Source organism: Callorhinus ursinus, unplaced genomic scaffold (genome assembly GCF_003265705.2).
Source record: "Callorhinus ursinus isolate GAN/ISIS: 27379988/994484 unplaced genomic scaffold, GSC_fseal_2.0 scaffold15, whole genome shotgun sequence".
Taxonomy (NCBI): domain Eukaryota; kingdom Metazoa; phylum Chordata; class Mammalia; order Carnivora; family Otariidae; genus Callorhinus; species Callorhinus ursinus.
The window spans coordinates 21,038,735-21,057,531 of NW_027397077.1; the positions used below are offsets into that span (position 1 = coordinate 21,038,735).

Below are 18,797 nucleotides of genomic sequence, written 5' to 3' on the forward strand. Positions count from 1 at the left end.
ACTCAAAGTTTATGTTTTGCTCAGATTTGGCTGCATATCAAGAGACATTAATTTCATGGGTTTTGCTCCACATGTTATTTATTTGCAAACAAAGAGACAGGTTTTCCCCCTTTCCTTCTAATTTTTTTAAAACACTTAGCAGGTTTTAAAGAAGTCTTTGAATTCCAGGAGACATGAGCTACTAAAATGCAAGACAGGTCCAAGCTGCAGATGTTGATACAACTTGGCATTTTTATCCACCAAGCCATACGACCTGATGCAAATCAAATGCCTGGGAAATGGTTTCCCCTTACAAAGCTGGAAATTACCATTTAAATGAAAATGAACCAGGAAAATATTTCCAAGGAGTTGAGAAATCGAAGATTAAAAAATGCAAATTGGGGCACGGTCCACATGCTTGTTCAGGCATGGGGCAGGAGTGGGTAAATGTGAGGGGCCCGCTCTATGTTTCACTGAACCAGATCTTTTCCAAAATTTGCAACCTTGAATATTTGGCCTAGCTTTAGATAAAACGGGAAATATTAAGAATTTAATTCATTTGTACACTTAAAATGAGCACCAGTGATACACAGAACTGCTGAATCACCATATTGTACACCTGAAACTAATAGAACACTGTATGTTAACTCATTCAATTATTAATTTGTCAACATTTAGAGAGGGTCTATTGTCTGCTTGAGGGTGTGGCTGGCACCTGGAACACAAAGATAATTACAAGTGCACAACTAAGCAGACAATTCAAACACTATACAGTTAGTGCTTTGATAGAGGTCTGAAGAGGGTACAAAAAAAGAAGCCACCTCTGACCTTTATACTCTAGAATTGAGAAATGCGGCAGATCAACTGCTATTCCCGGACACTTGCAAATTTACACATATCTTCTGGAACAGATTAGCAAACTCCAGAAATTTTCCAGTTTTCCAAGCTAAAACTCATTTTCAGTTGAAAAGATAGATTTCTCACTTCCAATGTGGTGATTAACTTAATAATAGGAATTAGTCTCCTAATGCTTAAAATAGAAATGGGTCATCGATTTAAAAAAGGAAGATGTTTGTCCTCGAATTTATCTTCTGGTTCTAAAAAACTGAGAATGACAGAAAATGCCAAAGCCCAGAAAATAATGACATCACAATTTTTTTTTTTTTTTTTTTACTAAACACTTTGCTGTTGCCTGAAGGGTCAGCCCCTATGTCTAACAACTGCTGGACATCAGACCAGAATATACTACCTGTCACAGCTATTTTAGGCTGCTAAGACCCTTTTGGGGTTGCCCAGACTGGGGACTGAACCTTCGCTCTACCACTTCATAGATCTGATATTAGACTAGTTACTGAGTATCTTGCAACTACATCTTTCACTGGGATTTACTTGAAGGGTCAACTATGGATTAAATGAGGATGCCTGTAAGACATTTTGCACAGTACCTGGCATGTAGGCTCAACAAATGGCAATGTTCTAAGAAAGGAGGAAAGGAACAAAACAGATTTATATGGCCTGCATGCTAGCTAGCCCTGCCTTTAAGAATCTCATCCTGTACTACCTGTTACCACAGAAGCAAATATGAAGCAGTCACATGTGCTACGTTCTTTTCATAAGAGATATGTCAGCACATAGATTGAAAGTCATGTTCACAATCACAGATAGATTTCAAAACTGTGACTTAGCCTTGGTGGGGAGGGAACCTCATTTTCCTTGTCTCTACCTCTCCGAGTTGGTGTTAGCACCTAAATACCCTATAATTCCAAAAGGGAGTATTTTTCAATTCTGGGAAGATGTCTGCAGAGCATGTGATAAATTCTGCAAACCAAAAGTGCATAATGAAGCTACTGACCCAGCTCAAACAACAGCGTTCAGAAATGACAACTCTATAATCAAATGATCTGTGTCCAACACCTAAGCCAACCACCCCCATCTCTCAGACGTTTCCTTGTCACATCTGGAATCTCATTGTTCTCTGAAAACCTGACAGTTGCTATAATTAGGACCCTCTTATTAAGAAAACAGGCAGTAAGCTTGTCAATAAAATCTGGAATGAATGCAAGAAAAAACTGTGTGTGTGTGTGTGTGTGTGTGTGTGTACACACTACTCTTTACACAGTGAATATGTGCAGGCAAAAATCAAAAGTCCTGTCTCTACCCACAAGGACACATTTGGGTCACTCCACCCACATACACATTCTTCTCCTGACCCATATTAAAGGCAAAAAGTACCACAAAGAGTATTAAAAAGTCCAACAAGATGGAATTAGTAATTAAATAATAAAGCTACTAGAAACAACAATATATGCTGATCACAGGGACAAATATTAAGACACATTTTCATTAAGTTTCCTCACAAACACTATGGGAGCTCCTCTTTCAGCCTCTCTTGACAGATAAGGAAAGGAAAGCTAAGAGAAGTTGAGTGACTTGCCCAAGTCACAAAGCAGTAAACACAGGAGAACGGACAAGAAGCAAGGCAGCCTGATTTGCCCCCAAAGACAGTTCTGCTATGTCACCAAACTAACTCCCAGGATTACCACTATGACCATGAGAAATGATACATGCAGTCATTAACGCTTATTTTTTTCAATCTTCAACAGCATAGGAAAGTTCCCACAATATTATAGTTACGAGGGGAAAAATACAGAAAATTTTTTCCTAAAAATGTCAACATTTAAACTTCCATAGAAGCAAATATGCCTCTGTGCACAGCTATATTATCTCTACCAGCCATCCACAGATAACAGTGGATATCAATTACCTAGCAAGAGTGATTTAAACTGGTTCAACAAATGGTTAAGGCACTCATCGTGTGTCTCAAAAACTAGTTGTCTTTTTCAACTACTTTAATATTACCAATTAATTTTTTTGATAAAACAAATTTCAAATTGTTCTAGATCACAGGGTGAGTCTCAAGTCCTTCTTACCACAATGACAAGGACAACTTATTAAGTATCTTTTAAAAACAAGCTCCATTCAATAGTTACCGATCAATGCCAGCGTATCTATCAGTTACAACAGGATATGTTCCCAACATTAAGAAAAACAGAGCTAAATTCCACTATATCATAACTCCAGTCAACCATGATTGATTATTATATAACAAACACAAACAAAATCACATGAAAACAGTAATATGTATTATTAAGTATTTATGTTTTTAGTTCTTAAGGCAACCTCAAAAATGTTAGGCTGATTCAATAATCTCAGGACAGTTCTTTTCATAATGATGTTAAACAATCTTCTATCTCAAAAATACATGATGGTCAATGTTCAATAAGCCAAGGCTTTTATGTGCAATTTAGCTTGAAAACCTGGGCTTTCCAATCTATCCTTCAGTAGATGCATCAGATGGAATGCAAACTAATTTTAATATTGTTCAAAGCTGAACATAAAACTTAGCATAGAACATAATTCAATATATTCCAACAGCAAAGACAAAAGCATTTGGCATTATCTGCAAATGTAAATTATTTCTAACTGCAACAGCCAGACTAGTCGAGCCTTGATTTACGCGGATACACACACTCTAAGGAAAATGTCACATAGAGGCTCAGTATCTGGTTTTCAAGCCATTCACTACATCTACAAAGTCACCACGAGGCTCGTGACTTAAAAACCCAAGACTAAGACTTATTAACTATTCAGCTGATCAGGAGAATTACTGTATTGCTATCACTCCTACAAAGATCCTTAGTGTGTTTGGTGGTTTTTTAGTTTTGCTTTGCTTTTCTGCACGGCCCATGGAGATAACCACCCGCACCAAACAAAGAAATGAGGCAGAGGTAGGTCATACCAGAGATGAAGGCACACAGCAAGCATCTACCCTCTCAAGGCTCTTCTTAATCCTCAGTTCCCAAGAGTACCTAGCACCAATTTGCTAACTCTCGTTCTAGTCTTGATGCACTCAGACATTTTCTTTGTAGACACAACTTATTACAACTCTGCATGATGCCTGCAAGTCAGACATTAGGATTGTAAGACTGACCTTTCATGGATAAGCTGGAATGAAAATCATCATTGAAGAAGTGCAAACTAAAGAAACTGAAGGAATAAGCAATTCGCTGGAGACAAAAAGCATTCAGGGCAAGTCATGCAGCGGGAGCAGGCTGGGAGGGAGGGTTTACCTAGTTCACTGTCCAGCTCCTCGGTGTGGACCCCTTCTTCTCCAAAGGAATAGCGGGAATGAGACAGAAAAGAGAGAAAGAAAAATTCAGACACCAACACCAAGAAAGAAAACTCCCCTCAGAAAAACAGCAGCAAACACATCACGCCGTTTTGTCCTTACCTGCATTGTGGCCTATCTCATTGGCTTGGCTAGTAAACCGAAGACCTCAGTGTGAATCACAAAACGGCAAGAGCTGATATTGGCAACATAATTATATGGCTCATTTCCTTGCGTGTCAGAATGGGGTTTGATTGGTGGTAGAAGATGACAAATACCTTCGCGGTTTCAATGTTCTTAAAGTGGGAAGTCACTTATTACAGACCTTATTTCAGGAAAACAAAGCTGTTGCACCTTTCAATATTAGACCTTTTAGTCCTGTAATAATCCTCTAATCAGTGAGGCAATTATACTCACAATTAAAGCATTACTTAACCTAGAAGTAATACTGCTGCCTGAAAAACGGAAGGTGAGGTCAAATTGAGAATGCAGATTGTAAAATGCACTACACTTAACAGCGTCTTACAGAGGGAGTTAGAGAGGAATTATGTCAGGATGTTGCACGCTGGGAAAGCAGGCTTGAAGGCTGCCCTGAAATGAGTGTGGGAAGGCATCGTTTAGTTTGTATAGGATTTCTAAGTCAAACAGCTCAGAAATATTAGAATGAAAATGTTCTCAGTAAGTCAGGGGGCAAAACCAGTCCAGATCCTTTCCATGCTCGACCTCCTCCTGCTGTAAGTAAAATGCTGTATGATAACCGAGAACACAGAACAGCACACAACAATCATTTCATGCATAAAGTCTCTCCAGCTACAGAGCAAGTGGCTATTCCCCATGTACTGTAGGCTCCACAAACATGGGAATAAAATCGTTTTCACCACTGCAAAATGCCCAGTGCCCAGGAGTTTTTGGTACATGGTAAGTACTAAATATTTCAAAATGGATGGATGGATGGATGGATGGATGTCTCCATTACTGACTTCAGTAATCAACAAGGCACTATACGCCTTGTAAAGTCTTGACTTAAAAGTGATTCAATTGCCAACAATAAGTTTTGGTGTTGGCATTGTCTCTGAAAAATGGAATCCTTTTTACACAAAATCTTTCAAGAAAATGCCCATTTAAATATTATCTAATGTCTTTGGGGGTGCATTCATTCATTTCTCTGATAAGCATTTAATGAGAGAGACCTACTATGGGCCAGTCACTGTGCAAAGGGACAGATCAAATATCCTTTTGGAGGAGGAGACAAATCCCAAACTCCCATAAATAAAACTAAAGTTAAAATTGTGATTATTTCTCTAAGGTAACACACATCACAGAGTGACCTCATATCTGGGGGCAAGGTCAAGGAAACAGTCCCTGAGCTATAACCTAAAGGGTATGAACAATTTAACAAAAAGACTTACAGTGACGAATGACTGAAATTTGAGCTTTCTGACAGCAGGGCATTTTGACTGTTGTGTTCATTGATACATCTGAAGTTCTTAGGACATACTTGAAATATAGAAGGCAATCAATAACTGTTTGTGAAGTGTAAGAATATTCTAAGAGAGAACTAGTAGGGATGAAGGGCAGAGTGGAGAGGAATAAGAGTGAGAAAAGCCAGAGGTCAAACCACTTAGGGCTTGGGGACCAGCTATGGGGAGGCTGAGAATTTATGGTGCAGAGAACCAGTGAATAGGGCTTGAGGGGGTGGTCCATGATTACACAATCACACTGACATTTTAAAAGACTGCTCTGGGTACAGTGTAAGGAGAGTGGGAAAGAGTCTGGGTGAGAGATGAGTGTGGCCTGAATTAGGATGCTACAGGTGGTGAAGAAAATAGTGAATGGATTCCAGAGATATCTGGGAGGCAAAGTAAATTCAGAGGGTAGATGGGTTGAAATGAATGTCAAGAGAAGTAGTAGGTCAAGGGGCACTGTTAGGTATGCATGAGTTTTACTCTCGACCGAGACAGGGAACACTTACAGAGGACCAGGTTTGGGGGTGGGGAAAAGATCATTAGTTGGGTTTTAAGGAGACTAGGTTGAAGTCTCTTTCAGACAAAGAGCATAGGCAGATTCAAATATTGGCCTGGAGCTCAGAGGCAAGGTGAAAGGCTTCTAATTCAACTCGATACACAGAAACAACAAAAGGAGTTATACACTGAGGATCAAAATCCCAAACCAGTTCATCACTTTTTTGAGTTAGGAAACAATATATAAAATTTTTACAATAAGTATGATGCTGTATTGTTACATTCCATGTGTGTATGACTTCCAGAGAACAGAAAGAAATACAGGAGGAATACTGTGTGACCAACAATGTTATTCTTCTTTGTGTCGTGACATAAACAACAACACAAGGCAGATTTGTGTTAACAGGCAACAGAAAATGCAGGTGTTGGAACTGATAAATGACAGAGTGGTAACATTTGGTTATATATTTATACTGTTTGTGTATACAGGCACACAGACATGCATATAATTTCTACTAGAAAAAGGTTCTGTGAATCCTAATGTTGAAAGGATAATTCATAAACTAATGGTATTTGGTATGAATACATACTTGTTCCAGAGATAATATCATTAACACCAATGACAAAAATTCTAAGAATTAAAAATAACAGTTGACCCTTAAACAACACAAGGGTTTAAAAAACAAAAAACAAAAAAACACAGGGGTTGGGGGTATTGACTCTCCTCAGTCAACAATCTGTGTGTAACTTTTGACTTCCCCAAAACTTAACTACAAGTAGTCTACTGTTGAAAACCTTACCAATAATATATTCTATTAACACTTCTTTTGTACATTCTAAGTATTATATACTATATTCTTACAATAATCTTTTCTTAATATTTTTGGTACTTCAAAGCTCTAAGATTCATTTGCAGGTTCTTCAAATTGTCAGAAATCTCCAAAACTTTTTCTAATACATTTATGGAAAAAAATCCGCACAAAAGTGGACCAGTGTGGTCCAAACCTATGTTGTTCAAGGGTCAACTGTACTAGATTTGGTCACAAAATAATTCAGCAATTCTACTCAACACTTCTATTCCATTAAGTGTCTCTTGGTAAAAGCTACTGGAGTCTTCTATCATCTATAAACTATATTAACAGGTATTTTTGTTCCCAGTATAATTATAATGGAAATCGACACTGAAGCTCTCTTATGGTAATAAGAAGTCGAAAATGCCTTCACAATCATCAAGCATCAAATAAAGATTAAATTTTGGTCCCTGAAATTTTATGGTTGAATGTATTTTACGTTCTGATCTTTGAAAATTGGTCACTTTTATATTATATATGAAACACAGTATTTGAATAATCCAGACAGTTCCTTATCCCTGAAGCATGCAAATAATGAAGCTGACCACACATGTTCCATTCCTTCTTCAGGAACGGGACTAAGCAACCAAAATAAAATGAGCATCTCAGTCATGCCTCCTTAGTCAGAAGGATTTGTATTTCCATTTGGAGTCACTCTATAGATAAATATGAACACCCAATTTTATGCTCATTTCATGGTATCTGCAATCCGTGTAGAGCAGAAGGATCTAGGAGTTTTGGCAGTATTACGCTTTACTGGCTTACATTTTCAGACAAACCTCAAGTTTATATATATATATATATACAATTCTGTGCCATAGGACAAATTAATAGTTTCATTATCTTACAGTAAAATACGTACTCCATAATTATACCACTAATTCAAATGCCAGAGATGAATGAGTAGCAAAACAAGCCATTTCCCTTTTAATTCGTCCATGTCAAAAAAGTAATTCTGGTAGAACTTGGGATAGACTTTGGTGTACTGAAAAGGCACACATTTGTTCTAATTTTTTTTTTCATTTTGGAAAAGTAATTAGAAATCCCAAAACTTTGAAATAAACTTTTCAGAATACCAATTGATTCTTTTTTGAGATTAACAAGCAGAGTCAGGCTAAGGGTAACACCTCAGGCCCTTTCTTAGAAGAATGTACTTTTCAGATAATGACGATATATCCTAAGAAGTCAAGATCTGCTTTCCCTTTGTCAAGTTATGAACATGTAGAATTTAAGAGATGCTCTTAATTTTTTCCTTTAAGACTTTTACAATATAGGATTAGGATCCGATAGGTAAGTATCCAGGGCAACTTTGGTTTCTATATTCCTAGAGATTTTCTTGAGTTTTCTCCAAGGTCCTGAAGGAAGGCAGAGGTCTTATCTTCATTGAAATAGTCTGTCTTAAAGTTCTGTTTCTAATGGAGATACTGGCATGCATCTGCCTTTATGTGTAAACAAACTGCGCTTTTAAAACAATTCTGATTCCCCTACTGCTTTTGGAAACTACAGGTCACTTTCTAGAAATTGGATGACCTTTTAAAAACTCACTTGTTAAAACCTGATTGACCTTGCTATATAACTCCTTAAAACTTGCACATGTGAACAAGCCCCCAGCTCATTTAAACCAAGACCTTCCTAGCCCCTTACCATCATCTTCACACTCTTCCAGAGGCTTCTGCTGCTTGTTCAGGCACCGAGGGTCTAACCAAGATGTTGTCTTTGTGTTATGGCTGAAATCAAGAAACAAAAACAAAAAATACATTTGAAAAGGAAAAAAAAAAAGCAAAAACCTCAATGACAAAAGAATTACACACTCTTGAACATTTCCCCTCAACCAGAGCAAAGCTACTTTCCAACAGCAAACCCAACCCAGAAGAGAGCCCAAGTTTGGAATCTGAAAAGGCTTGGGAAGGGCCTTAGATAGACTTTTTACTTATCTAAGGTATAGTCATTCCATTACGGAAAGCTTAACATGTGATGCCAGTTTTATTTTTGAAAATGAGTTCCAAATGATACCCCCTGTCCATACTGTCTCCCCTTGTCTAGACTTACATTAGTCTTCACTTTTGCAGAAAAGCAAACTCCAATTTGCTTTAAATTTGCCTCGACTTAAACCTTGGATGCTGGAATTCACAAAGAAGGCTGCTATTTCACTCATTATATTACATAAGATTTCCCCTGACACTGTGAAACTACCTCAGTTCAAGCAATTGGCTCACAGCGGCTAATACCTATCATTAATCACAGCATCCTGAATTTCGTTGCACACAAAGTGAAGGCAACCCGGAATTACCTACCATAAACAGAACCTGGGCCAAAAAAATCCCACAAAGCTTGAAGAAGCTAAACATGTCTGCCTTCTGGAGGGCACAGCCCGACTCCAGATGAAGTGTTTCAACAGACAATGAGCGAGGCCTTGAAGGTCTGAGAGTGTACAGTAATATTCCTGATTACTGCCCTGCAACCATGTTAGAAGCGTCATGAGAATGTCTGGAGGAACTGCCCGGAAGCAGCTCAGGACCCCGGGACAAAGTTCTGCGTGAGCTCCTGGGCCACACTATGGCAAGCTCAATGGGAGGGGCAATGAAGTACAAGGCCAGCAGTTCACGCTGCAAACCAGAAATGAAAACAAGAAATGAAAAAAATTTTGGGGGGGAAATTGAGGTAGTAACTTCAACTGTTTTTTTTAAAGTCTGCAGTTTAGGTCATAAATGCTGAAAAACATCGCCACAGTTATTTGAGATTCAAGTCTTATTAATTGTTGAAAAAACCTAAGGCTTAAGTGAAAAATAATGCAAATGTATATACAAATCATCTCAACTGTATGAAAAGGAAAAGAAAACAAATGGAAGGTAATATAGTAACAACTGTTGTCACTTACAACTACCAGAATCTGTTCTTTTACACGTATGTTATAATTTACTAATCCTTAAGATAACCCTATGAAGGAACTATTAATAAGTATTAATACATTTTGCAGATGAGAAAAATGAGGACAGAGGCGAGAGAATTGGTACAAGGCTACTGTGTGTTGATACCTAGCAACACTGGCAACAAACCCAGGGAGTCCAACACTAGAACCCATGGTCTGTGCTATTCCTACACCAGCAAGATAGTAAAAATGGCCATTGCTAGGAGGGAAGATTATTTGTGTTTTTTAAAAAACACTTTTGTATTTTGAGATAATTATAGATTCACATGTATTTCTAAGAAAGAACATAGAGTGATCCCACATGCCCTTTACTCAGATTCCCCCAATGGTAACATCTTACAAAACTAAAGTAAATTGTCACAACTGGGATATTGATCTCCATACGGTCAAGATAGAAAACATTTCTATCATAACAAGGATTCTTCCTTGTTACCCTTTTACAGCCACACTTGGTTTTCTTCAAGTCTCTGCCCCCTCAAGCCCCCTTTAAATCCCTGGCAACCACTAATCTATGTTCTCCACGGTTTTGTCATTGCAAAAATGTTCCATGGACTCATACATACGTACTCTTTGGGGATTGCTATTTTTCATTCAGCTAATTCTCATCAAGGTTGTCACATATATTGATAATTAATTCCTTTTATTGCTGAGTAGTATTCCATGGCATGAATGTACCAGAGTTTAACCATGGAAGGACATGTATGTTGTTCCAGTTTTTGGCTCTTTGGAATAAATCTACTATAAATATTCATGTCCAGGTTTTTGTGTGAATGTTAAGTGTTCACTTCTCTGGCCAAATGTGCAATTGCTGGGTCATATGGTAGTTGCATGTTTAGTTTTATAGGAAACTCCCCAACTGTCTTCTAGAATGCCATACAATTTTACATACCCACCAGCAATGTATGAGTGATCTAGTTTCTTTCATCTTTGCCATCATTTACTGTTATTATTTTTTTTATTTGAGCCATCCTAATAGGCATATAATGATATCTTTGTGATTTTAATTTGCATTTTCATAATGGCTGAGGGTGAACATTTTTTCATGTGCTTATTTGCCATCTGTATATCCTCTTCAGTGAAACGTCTGTAGTTCATTTTCTAATTGAATTTTTTTAATGTTACTGTTGAGTTTTGAGAGCTCTTTATATACTCTAGATATCAATCCATTTTCAGATATGGGGTTTGCAAATACTTTCTCCCAGTCTGTAGTTTGCCTTTTTATCCTCTTATCAGGGTCTTTTCTGAAGCAAATGTTTTTCATTTTGATGACATCGTATTTATCAATGATTCCTTTTTTTTTTTTTAAAGACTTTATTTATTTGACAGAGACAGAGACAGGGAGAGAGGGAACACAAGCAGGGGGAGTGGGGGAGGGAGAAGCAGGCTTCCTGCTGAGCAGGAGCCCAAGGTGGGGCTGGATCCCAGGACCCTGAGATCATGACCTGAGCCGAAGGCAGACGCTTAACAACTGAGCCACTTAGGTACCCCTCAATGATTCCTTTTAGGGTTCATGTTTTGTTTTCTTTCTTTCTTCCTTCCTTCCTTCTTTTCTTTCTTTCTTTCTTTCTTTTTTATTAACATATAATGTATTATTTGTTTCAGGGGTACAGGTCTGTGATTCATCAGTCTTACACAATTCACATCACTCACCATAGTACATACCCTCCCCAATGTCTGTCACCCAGCCACCCCATCCCTCCCACCCCCCTCCACTCCAGCAACCCTCAGTGTGTTTCCTGAGATTAAGAGTCTCTTATGGTTTGTCTCCCTCTCCAGTTTCATCTTGTTTCATTTTTTCCCTTCCCCTATTATCTGTCTTGTTTCTCAAATTCCTTGTATCAGTGAGATCATATGAACAGACATTTCTGTAAAGAAGACATCCAAATGGCCAACAGACACATGAAAAAGTGTTCAACACCACTCGGCATCAGGGAAATCCAAATCAAAACCTCAATGAGATACCACCTCACACCAGTCAGAATGGCTAAAATTAACAAGTCAGGGAACAACAGATGTTGGCGGGGATGCGGAGAAAGGGGAACCCTCCTACACTGTTGGTGGGAATGCAAGCTGGTGCAGCCACTCTGGAAAACAGTATGGAGGTTCCTCAAACAGTTGAAAATAGAGCTACCCTATGACCCAGCAATTGCACTACTGGGTATTTACCCCAAAGATACAAATGTAGTGATCCGAAGGGGCACCTGCACCCCGATGCTTATAGCAGCAATGTCCACAATAGCCAACCTCTGGAGACGAGAGGGTATTATGCTAAGTGAAATAAGTCAATCAGGATGCCAAGTCTAAGAACTAACTCCTTGTCCAGTCCTAGAGCCCCCCCAAATTTTTTTCTCAAAAAGTTTAATTGCCTTGTATTTTACACTTAAGTCTGTGATGATCTAGTCTGAGTTAATTTTTTGAATAAGGTGTGAGGTTGAGGTTGAGATTAATTTATTTACTTCTGGCTAAACACTTAATCTAATACCACTTCTGTGAAAAGGCTATCTTCCCTGCATTGAATTGCTTTGGCATCTTTGTTGAATATCACTTGGATGCATTTGTGGATCTGTTTCTGGGTTTCATTCATGTACGTGCCCATTTCTTCACCAATACCACTCAGCCTTTGTTACTGTGGCTCTATAATAAGTCTTGATATCTGGTAGACTGATTACTCTAGCTTTATTCTTCTCTTTCAAAACTGTTCTAGGGGCACCTGGGTGGCTCGGTTGGTTAACTGTCTGACTCTGGATCTCAGCTCAGGTCTTGATCTCAGGGTTGTGGGTTTAAAAAAAAACAAAAAAACTTTTCCAGCTATTCTAGTTCTATTGCCTTTCTTACAAATTTTAAAATAAACTTGTCTATATTAACAAAAAACCTCACTGAGATTTTGACAGGATTTGCATTTAACCTGCATATCCATTTTGGGAGAACTGACATCTTTACTATACAATTGTGTCTTTCAATCCATGAATAGGGGACATCTCTCCATTTGTTTAGACCTCCTTTGATTTCTTTTATCAATATTTTGTAGTTTGTAGCATATAACATCCTGTATATGTTTTGTTAGATTTACATGTAACTGGTGTTTTTCTGGAAGTAAATGTGAATTATATTTTATTTTGAATTTTGTTGTCCACATATTCATATAGATATACATGCACGCTTATCTCTTGTGATCTTGCTGAACTCACTTATTCTAGAACGTTTTTTGTACATATTTTGTAATTTTGTACATTTCTTGTGTACATTCATGTAATCTGCATTGAGGGATAGTTTTATTCCTCCTTTTTCAATCTGTAGGTCTTTTATTTCTCTTTCCTGATTTATTATCCTGGCTAGAACTTCCAGGATCATGTTGATTAAGAGAGGTGGGAACTGAGGTGGCTCTTCAGTTCGTTAGGCAACCAACTCTTGGTTTCAGCTCAGGTCATGATCTCAGGGTTGTGAGATTGAGCCCTGTGTGGGGCTCCAAGCTCATTGAGGAGTCTGCTTGTCTCGTTCCCTCTGTCCTTCCCCTCACACACTCTCGCCAATAAATAAGTAAAATCTTAAAAAAAAAAAAAAAAGTGGTGAGAGCGAACATCCTTGACTTGTCCCTAATCTTGCAGGGAAAGTATTTTTTTTTTTTTTTTGTCTTTTACCACTAAGTATAATGTTAGTTGTACATTTTTGGTAGACATTATCAAGTCAAGAAAATTCCCCTCTGTTCTTATTTTTCTGAGAATTTTTATAACGAATGAGTGCCGAATTGTGTCAAACACTGCATTGATGAATACGATCATGTGACTTTTTTTTCTTTAGTATCTTAATATGGTAGATTATTTTTAGGAATTTTTCACATACTGAACCAATCTTGTATCCCCAGGATAATTCCCACTTGGGTCATGGTGTATAATTCTTTTTCTTTTCTTTTTTTTTTTTAAGATTTTTATTTATTTACTTATTTACTTATTTATTTATTTAGAGAGAGAGAGAGAGTGCGTGGCAAGCAGGGAAGGCAGAGGGAAGGAATCTCCAGCAGACTCCAAGATGAGCATGGAGTCCAATGCAGGGCTCGATCCCAGGACCCCGAGATCATGACCTGAGCCAAAACCAAAAGTCAGATACTCAACTTACTGAGCAACCCAGGCACTCCCCAACTCTGTAGTTTTCTTTTTTCTTAGACTGTCCTTGTTTTTTTGGTAACAAGGTAACAATAGCTTCATAAACATAATTGCTAAGTGTTCCTCTACTTCTATTTTCAGAAGGAGACTGTATAGAAATGTAATTCTTTGAGCAGTTCTCCAGTGAAACCATCTGGGCCTGGAGATTTCTTTTTCACGAGTTTTTAAATGACAAATTCATTTTCCTTAATAGTTATAGAGTTAGTTAAATTATCTATTCCATATTGGATGAGTTGTGGTAGTTGATGCTTCTCACGAAATTGGTCCATTTTATCTAAGTTGTCAAATTTATGTGTATAGATTTGTTGGCAGCACTCTCTGATTACCTTTTAATGTCTTTAGGGTCTGTGGTGATTCCCTGTTTAATTCCTAATGCTGGTAATTTGTGTCTTCTCTAATTTTTTTCTTTGTCAGTTTTGCCTTGTTATTGTTCACTGAACAGCAGACCTTCAACTTCAATCTATTTAACAGATTTACTTATATTTTTATCTATTTTATAGTTTAATTGGCCTTTTCGTTTTTCTTTTTTAGTGGTACATAAAACTGTGGTAAATCTTAACAGAGAATCTTGATAATAGAGCCAAAGTGCAGCATTTTAAAAATTGACTATTACTTGTTAAAAAATTATATTATCTTAGATTTTTTAGAATGGTTACAACTGTATACTTACCCATTTTTAGTCAAGGTTATTTATTAAATGTTTAACTTTAATAATATGTATTATATATTATGTATATATACACATAAGTATATATAAGTTTTATAATTTTGAAAGACTTTTCATATCCATGTACAGTAATCCCCCCTTATCCACAGGGGCTAAGTTCCAAGACCTCCAGGGGATGCCTAAAACTGTATATTGGACTGAATCCTACATATACCATGTCTTTTCCTATAATACATACCTATGATGAAGTTTAATTTATAAATTAGGCACAGTAGGAAACTAACAGTAACTAAAAGAGAACAATTATAACAATAACGATAAGAAAAATTATATGAATGTGTTCTTTCTCTCTCTCAAAATGCCTTAGTGCATCTACTCACCCTTCTTGTAATGGCGTGAGGTGATAAAATATCTATGTGGTGAGATGAAGCAAGGTGACTGACATAAGCCCTGTGATGTAGCATTAGGCTACTACTGATCTGACAGTATCTCAGGAGAAGCATCTGTTTCCAGAACACAGTGACCACGAGTAACTAAAACCATGCAAAGCGAGACTTCAGATAAGGGTGGGGGTGGGGGGGGTGGTTTCCATATTCTCAAATTTTAATCCATGTACTTGCGCCATGTAAAAAGAAAAACAAAAAAACAAACTTAAAATGGATCAGAGACCTAAGTGTAAAATGTAAACTATAAAACTTCTAAAACAAAAATAGCAGAAAATGACAGCTTTAGAACTTTGATCTAAGCAAAAATTTCTCAGTCAGCACACTAAAAGCACAGCCCACAAAAGAAAAACACTGATAAATCAGACTTCTTCAAAATTAAGAACTCTGGAAGACACAGTCAAGCAATGAAAAGAAAACTCAGGCTTGGGGAAAATGTTCACAAACCACAGCAATGATACAGGAATTGTATCCACAATGTATGAGGAACTCTGAAAACACAACCAAAAACAAAACAAAAACGAAACAAAACAAAACAAAAAACCCTGCCACCCAATTAAGAAAAAATAAGCAGAGGATTTACCTCTTCTTAATGGCTCAATATATTCTTTATATACTATGCCATTATATATACACCAAAATGTAGTGTCCCACTCTTTATAGGGAAATTATTAACCTTATGCTTCTTCAAGCTCCTCAGACTCAATGGTTAGGATGCTATGCTAACTGTTTTTCTGGACAAAGCTGGTTAAATTGTATAAAAGAATACCATGAGCCCGTGACCAGTCCTTCTAGATGTAATTTACCAGCGCAGCCCCTAGAGAACGGGAAGGGGGAAGAGAGAAAGGAAGAGAAGTTCAGGGAGGAGGAATGGTATACTTTACTCTATAAAATAGACTTCTCCATTTTCGGTGTAGGCCATCTCCCAGTTCTCAGGTAGAGGACCTAAATTATCCTCTGCACAAAGAGGTAGGTATTGAGGGAACTTCTGAGAAGCGTCCGTGTTGGGGGCAGCAACGATGCTAGTATTCACAGGCGGTAGGGCTGCTTCTTGGAGAATGTGCTCTTCTTGGTCACCAGAATCGGCTGTTAAGTTGCGGGGAGTTAGAGAGAGAGAGAAAAGAAACTCATCAATCATATCCCAAACCAGGGAGTCCACTACTGTCTGCATCTATATTTTCAAAAGCCCTCACTCTTTCCTAATTGCTGGCCATCAACTCTATTCCATTTTATTTAGATGGAAGATCTTTCAATAGAAAACATCAAAGTGACATACCACAGTTATTATACCTAAAAAGAAAGAAGAGAAAGACGTGCTCAGATAATGCATTGCTCGAAATCTTGGAAATGCCCAAGAAGAAACAAATTCATGACTCAAAACCTCAAGTCTCTTGTACTAATAAGGACATCGAAACACAGACAGCCATACTCTTCTATTAGGTATGATTTGGTTTCATGACTCACTGGGTATCAGAGAGCAAGAATAAAGTCCATGCTGAAGACACAGATACAGTGGCATCTTTACCATTTTTGGATCAATTATTTAAAACATTTTTGGTAGACAGTGGCAAAGATCAAAGGCTGACACATCAAACTGGAAAGTACACAAAACTTCAGAATATAGACACAGTTATACCAGTGAGTCAGACGCAAGCCTCTTTTGGAAAAGTGAGGGGAATGTTCCTGTGAAAACCAAGACAGTTACCCCCAGAACAGGATCATGTGGGTGGACTAATTTGACTTGGGTCTTAAGAGAAGACTCTAAGTACGTGAATCTCCTTGCCTTCTTATGAACTAGAAACATCAAGAGGTGACATCATCAAAGTATCCACAAATGGCACTGTTGACATTCTGGCTGAATTCTTATAGAGGACAAGAATATTAAACATCATTCTCCATGGGGCTTTAAAACATAATAATCAGGGCTTGTAGTTATTTTCTATCTCCCCCAGTAATTTTCCTGTAGACATTTCTGATTTCTGAAAGCAGACTGAGGAATAATAAAAGGCTGTTTTCCACTCTTTCTCTCATGAGTAGTGCCCAGTGATGCACATGAGAATGAAGGTAATTCAACATTTGGAAGGAGGACATGCTGAGCCTGCTAAACAGGCACCTCCACCAAAAATCCCCCACCATCGAAGAGGCTGCCTTGCATCTCTCCCATCTTTCCCTAGAACCCCCTCTCAGACCTCCCTTTGGAAATCCGTCCATTCAAGGTCCTGGTGGTCTAGATGGGGACTGACTTAAACCTACTCCTAGGTCAGGTGGTGTTTCTAAGTCACATTATCACTCTTGCCTTTGTGATCGGATCAGGCACATGATCCAAAGCAAACCAATGAATGTCAGGCATAGAAGTGTCTGCTGGAATTATCCTCTTGATGCTGAAATTGTTCAGCTGACAGATTCTCATGCTGTAGGTGCTGGTGGCTATCTTGACACAGCTTGGCAAGACCTGCCTTAGAATTAAGCCTACACAGAGGAAAGCAGAAAGGAAAGGTAGAGAAAGTCACCAAATGGCCCTAATTGAGCCATTGATTCCATGTACTCTTGGCCTCTTCAACTGCTTGATCCCCTAAATTCTTGCTTAAGCCAATTTGAATTGGTTTTACAATTTGTATCCATGACTGCAGATTAAGAAAGCAACTACTAAAATGCTGAAGGAGAAAAAGGAAATTAGGCCAACACGGAAGAAACATTTTGAAATTACTGATCAATAAAAAAATAAATTCAAAACTTGGCAAGATTTCAAAAAGTCACCCTTACTTCTCTAGGAGCCAAGGTATATTCATTTCTGATGTTGTTAGAATGTACACTTCTCACATTTATAAGTGGACATAACAATCACCTGGAGAGATGCTAACATGCTGATTCTGACTCCCTACTACAGAGAGTAGGTTTGGGAGAAGGTTCCAAAACGTGCATCTTGACAGCACCCAGTGATGGAGATTCAGATACAAGAATCATACTTGGAGGACGGAGATTATGAATTCTCAAAAGAATCACTAGAACCTTCAGCTTCTAAGAGGGGTTCTGTCCTCCTGCCAGAGTACGGGGCAAACTTCTGGGTCTGCCGTGCCAGGTCCGAGGCACAAGTGATAGGTCTGGAGGGAGCACTGGAGAGAGCACAACCTGTCTGAGTGGAGCAGGGAACGCAGCGCCAGGTAGTTAGCATCCTGAGGAAAAGCGGATTCAGTGAGTCCAGATCTCTGATTTTTCAAGACAAGGTAGGAATCTCTATTTTTATGCAAAAACTCCCAATATTTCAATCACAATTCCTTTAAAAAAAATAAAGGCAATATGGCACAACCACAAAAAGAGAGAGAGAGAGACTGATTATAAGCACTGACTCAGGAGCCAGACTGCCTGACTTTGAATCCTGAATTAATCCTTATTAATGTGGGCAACACACTCACTTAACCTCAGTATGCCTTGGCTTCCTCATCTATAAAATGGGGATAACCACAGCAAGCCCACGGGGTTGTGGGGAGGACTGCAGGAGTAAAGCACTCAGGACAGCGTCTAGTATACAGTTAACCGTACTTGTTAGCTGCCATCATCATCAGTTTCTTCATCAACATTATTATGATTAACCTTTGTCTCTAGGTCAGAGCTGGCCCTCAGGAAATTGGCAGGAAAAGG

At 38.2% G+C, this 18,797-nt stretch overlaps 1 protein-coding gene across 14 annotated transcripts in view; it reads right to left on the reverse strand.

The window, feature by feature from the left end:
• MAGI1 (membrane associated guanylate kinase, WW and PDZ domain containing 1) overlaps positions 1 to 18,797 on the reverse strand; it is a 615,875-nt gene that overhangs the window by 88,488 nt on the left and 508,590 nt on the right. For 6 of the 14 annotated variants that reach the window (XM_073901511.1, XM_073901512.1, XM_073901507.1 and 3 more), the window contains exons 5-7: positions 16,043 to 16,244; positions 8,604 to 8,686; positions 4,110 to 4,148 (exon numbers count right to left, since the gene is read on the reverse strand). In XM_073901511.1, the coding sequence (XP_073757612.1) occupies positions 4,110 to 4,148; positions 8,604 to 8,686; positions 16,043 to 16,244 (324 nt within the window). The remainder of the gene's footprint in view (positions 1 to 4,109; positions 4,149 to 8,603; positions 8,687 to 16,042; positions 16,245 to 18,797) is intronic. The other 8 variants (XM_025885552.2, XM_073901508.1, XM_025885554.2 and 5 more) reach the window with 2 other exon arrangements.